The sequence below is a fragment of the Limanda limanda genome, chromosome 21, assembly GCF_963576545.1.
Source record: "Limanda limanda chromosome 21, fLimLim1.1, whole genome shotgun sequence".
Taxonomy (NCBI): Eukaryota; Metazoa; Chordata; class Actinopteri; order Pleuronectiformes; family Pleuronectidae; genus Limanda; species Limanda limanda.
In genome coordinates this window covers 12,230,393-12,233,609 of record NC_083656.1, presented here as the reverse complement: position 1 = coordinate 12,233,609, position 3,217 = coordinate 12,230,393, and the positions used below count along the sequence as shown (strand labels likewise).

The 3,217-nt window shown below is 45.0% G+C and overlaps 1 protein-coding gene across 1 annotated transcript in view; it reads right to left on the bottom strand.

Annotated features, from left to right (window-relative positions):
* Window positions 1-207: 207 nt before the first annotated feature.
* The window catches only part of rhbdl1 (rhomboid, veinlet-like 1 (Drosophila)), a 32,746-nt gene continuing 29,736 nt past the window's right edge, over window positions 208-3,217 (bottom strand). Inside the window, exons 6-7 of the mRNA XM_061095435.1 lie at window positions 1,902-1,962; window positions 208-479 (exon numbers count right to left, since the gene is read on the bottom strand). Of these exons, the coding sequence (XP_060951418.1) occupies window positions 208-479; window positions 1,902-1,962 (333 nt within the window). The remainder of the gene's footprint in view (window positions 480-1,901; window positions 1,963-3,217) is intronic.

Sequence of the window (3,217 nt, the reverse complement as noted above, 5' to 3'; positions counted from 1 at the left end):
ATTTCTTTGATTTGCAAAGTATCTGTAAAAAAAAGGATTCTTGGTGTATTTTAGTTTGAATGATCTTGTATCTTTTCATTTGGGCCTAAGTGGACAGGAAATGGGGATCGTTAACAATGGTTAGACGGGAACCTTTGTTAAGAGCAAGGTCGGAGTCAGTGTGTTTGTGAAGGAGAGTCTCAGGCAGGGGGGGTGGGGGGGTCGTCATCAGGGAGGAGGTGGGATCTGTACCCCCAGGAGCTCGTAGGCGAAGATGTTCCAGAAGATGGCGAAGAGGAGGAAGGTGATGAAGGAGAAGACGATGACCCACCAGGAGCACTGCTTCTGCAGACTCTCCTCGTAGCTGCGCAGGATCAGCAGGCCCATGCTGATGCCGACCACGGCCCCCGACAGGTGTGCCATGAAGCTGGGCTGCGGCCCCGAGGACGGCAGCGGCGGCGAGAAGCGGAGCCAGACGGCACGGCCCACCTCTGAGCTCACTGAGGGAGAAGACACAGAGTCAGTGTGGGGAATATAAATGTATGTGTGATAGAAAAGAGCTAGAAATAGACGTGTAGTATGGATGCGTGTGAACGGATAGTGTTGAGCACTTTGAGTGGTTGTTAAGACTAGAAAAGCATCATTTATCATTTACCAGCAGTAGTTGGTTTAGATCAAATTCACATACAGCACCTCTTAACTTGGCGCGTAGATTTTATTAGGCTATTTGGACTCAGGTTTGTTTTCTGTAGCCTTACATGCAACAGAGAGATCTGCAGATGGAATAAGTTTTCTCATTCAACTCTTCCCAAAATGTCAAACCATTCCTTTAACTAATCTAGACTAGTTAATCTAATGGGAGGCTCTGTTGAGTCCTAACCAACATCCGTCCTGGGAGATTCGATCACGTGTGGTCAGCGATCATACCTGTAAAATGTGTCCTGAATGTGGGATCAGATCTCACTTCCCTGCTCTATATGCAAATAAACACGCATGTCATTTGTTTTCACAAAGACCAAATCATGTTGTTTTTACCCGGTCTGATGTGTCAGGTGACAATGTTAAATGTGGAACTGTAGTGAGTCAGAGGACGTCAGCTGAGTTGGTTAATACCAGGTCTGGACGGGGTCTAAGCAAAATGATCCTGTCAGTTTTCAAATGCGTCTTAAAACCCGGTTAGAGAATGAATGAATCCGAGATGAAGACGATCTTAAAGCAGTGTCCTCTTGTTTTGAAAGTAAGGTATTACTTACTCTCCCTGATATAAAGCACAAGGCCTAGATCTGAGCTGACTCCTTGTGACTGTATTGCAGCAAAGTGTTTTATCACAGTCTGCGTCTGCAGCCAAAGAAAGGCCACGAGAGGATTTAAATGGATCTATACTCTGAACTAGCTTTATGATGTTAAATGTAAGCCTAGTTTTTCTGCCTGTTGTTCAAAAAGTCTCTTTAGCTGAACGAATACTCAACACTGGCAACAGAAAACCAGAGCAAATGCTAATTCTATCTTCACGGTGGCTCAGAGAAAATAACTGTCATATTTTATTTTGACGAGTTGTTTTTAAGACACTGAGAGGAGATGTACTAACAGAGAGATATTCCTGCGGAGACTCGCCGCTCTCTCAGTTCGGGGGGGGCGGGCTCGGGACAGATGGAGGGAACATATTGCTCACTAATGAAAGTGACAGGGCATCGGTCCTCGTGTGGAGGAAAAGGACGAGGAAAGTGACTCAGGCGCTTGGAAAACAAAGCTACGTGTCCAATCAGGGAGCCACTCACGCTGAGTCATTAATATAATAACTTACAAAGCATGTCTGTTGATTTTGAATACTACTACGGACAGTGAATCAAACCATGAATTCATCATAAAGCAGGAAGAGGAGCACAGGGTTCGGAGAGAGAGAGAGAATCTGGAGAACTTACTGCAAACTAGTGCCAGGATCATGCGGAGCAGCTTGTAAGGACAGCGCATCCCGGCCCAGTTCTGCAACACAAGGCCAAAGTGTCTCGTCAGCACAAACAGCCATGACACAAACAACCATGACATGCGTGAGTATATTAAAGCAGCTCGTCACTCTCCATCTGCTGGACATATTCAGAGAGAAACACAATCCATACGTGAGAAAGAGGCTGCACTTTCGAGACGAGATGATAAACCTGACTGCTCTCCACTTACTGATTCCGGCCCAGTGGCACTCTATTAATTAAGGCTATGATCATTTAACAGAAGGGCTGAATGGGCCAATAAATACGCCTTGTGATTCTTCAGGGGCAAAAAAGAACAAAAGCATCCTGACTTAGAATAACACAGTTACTACCCGGGATGAATAATTGCACCAGTCATCTCTCTTCTTAAGTTCCTCTGGCTGTAGGAGTGTGACCCTGTGCCAATGTGTGTGTGTGTGTGTGTGTGTGTGTGTGTGTGTGTGTGTGTGTGTGTGTGTGTGTGTGTGTGTGTGTGTGTGTGTGTGTAGTGTCCCCTTGAAGCAGAAAAAGAAATAGTGGACTCAATGCAAGATTGAAGAGAAACCTATAAATAAAAACCTGCTGTGACCATGCGGTTAAAACAAGCAAGAAGTGGCAGTGCTCACTATGTCACAATATATCTACAACTAAAAGATTAATACCATGAAAGGGGAGAAGACAGCATAGTGGTGCAGTGGAGGACATGTCTCTGTGTGTGTGTGTGTGTGTGTGTGTGTGTGTGTGTGTGTGTGTGTGTGTGTGTGTGTGTGTTTGCGTTTGACGTGATGCTGCCGCTCTCTGATGGGAGGCTATTTTCTCCGATGTGCCTCCAAACTCACTGGAGGAGAAGGGCAAGCTGTAACAGAGGACGGTCGATCCATTTTGTCTTGTTGCAGATCTTGTCACCACACTGCTGACATTGAAATGATGAAGGCATCTGAAATGTGTGTGTGTATGTGTGTGGAAGATCAATGAGAGACTGAGAAACACTCGCTGTTTGGAACGAAAAGATCAAAAAGGAAGGGCTGCACGAAAATGACCCAAGCAAAGGACTCAGACATTTGCATTCTCACGTCAAGTCCCTTCGAATATTTTTTGGGGGGGATTGTCTGGAGTTCATGTCTGAGTAGTAGAACTTTCTGGCAACAGCTTTGAGTGCTTGAAGACTAAAATGTCAAAATGTGTGAGTGTTTGTGATGTGTTTGGGATGTTGCTATGAGCATGCAGAATTTGCAATTTGTTTTCATAGTAAAAAGAATCCTTTTTAGAAGATT